This window comes from Triticum dicoccoides, chromosome 6B (assembly GCF_002162155.2).
Source record: "Triticum dicoccoides isolate Atlit2015 ecotype Zavitan chromosome 6B, WEW_v2.0, whole genome shotgun sequence".
Classification (NCBI taxonomy): Eukaryota; Viridiplantae; Streptophyta; class Magnoliopsida; order Poales; family Poaceae; genus Triticum; species Triticum dicoccoides.
In genome coordinates this window covers 210,770,428-210,771,559 of record NC_041391.1, presented here as the reverse complement: position 1 = coordinate 210,771,559, position 1,132 = coordinate 210,770,428, and the positions used below count along the sequence as shown (strand labels likewise).

The 1,132-nt window shown below is 53.1% G+C and overlaps 1 protein-coding gene across 1 annotated transcript in view; it reads left to right on the top strand.

Moving 5' to 3' along the window:
• The first annotated feature begins 652 nt into the window (after window positions 1-652).
• The window catches only part of LOC119323848 (heptahelical transmembrane protein ADIPOR2-like), a 4,802-nt gene continuing 4,322 nt past the window's right edge, over window positions 653-1,132 (top strand). Inside the window, exon 1 of the mRNA XM_037597554.1 lies at window positions 653-1,132. Coding sequence (XP_037453451.1) covers window positions 856-1,132 — 277 coding nt within the window. The 5' untranslated portion in view covers window positions 653-855.

The following is a 1,132-nucleotide window of genomic DNA, read 5'->3' as shown; positions in this document are numbered from 1 at the left end:
TCCTACAATCCAAAGGACACCATAGTAAAAGAAAACTACTACATGATTTCATCCCTACAAAAATCTCATGAAAAAACCATTGTTCCAAATGAGTAGGCCTCCTTTGGTTCATGGGGTAGGAAAATCATAAGAATATGAAAGTCATAGGAAATGAGATGATATGTATCTCGAATTCTATGAGTAAGAATAGAAAAGGAGATGCCCTTTGATTCATAAAATATGATTTTTTTTCATTGAGTCTAGGCTAATATTTATTTTCATATGGAATGTGGACGATAGGAAGAATTTCTTCATATGAATAGGATTCGATTCCTACGCACTAAAGAGCTCTCAAGGAATTTTTCCTATAGAAATCTTATCTTATGAAATTCATACAAGATTTCTTTAAACCAAGGGAGGCCTTATCTTTTCGTTACCAACTACACATGACGCCAGGGCCCACATGCCAGCGAGACACGCACGGGTGGCATATAGCCCTCTGTAAACTAACATAAGAGCGTTTATAGAATAGTAAAGTACATATATATCCCTTTCTTTTCCCCTTTATAAATCTGACGGTCATTAGGCGAGTAGCTGCGCCCAAAAGCCCCCGGTAACCTCTGTAGCTTGAGCTCGCCCGTGCCTACACCCACCAGCAACATCACCGCACCACACCACCCCCGCGCCGCGCGCTCCCCGCCAAGATTCGCCAGGCGGCCTCGTCTCCTCCCATCCCCCTATAGCCTCCATATAGTCCGCCTATAACACCACCACCTCCCGGGCTCCCCCGCACGAACCGCGGACCAGACACAGACAACCCCGACGCAGCCGCGCGCGCGCACAGAGCCGGGGAGAGAGAGGCACCGGGCCCATCGCATGGGAGCGCGGTCGACGGCGACCGCGGGGGAGGCGGTGGCGAGGCGGAGCAGCAGAAAGAAGGGAGCCATGGCGCCGTCGGTGGGCGGCGTGGAGGCGGCATCCGCGGCGGCGATGGCGGGCGGCAGGCGCAGCAGGGCCCCGCCGCGGCTGGTGGGCTACGAGGAGCTCCCTGAGTACCTCAAGGACAACGAGTACATCCGCGGCCACTACCGCGTGGAGTGGCCCATCCGCGACGCCCTCCTCAGCGCCTTCTCCTGGCACAACGAGACGCTCA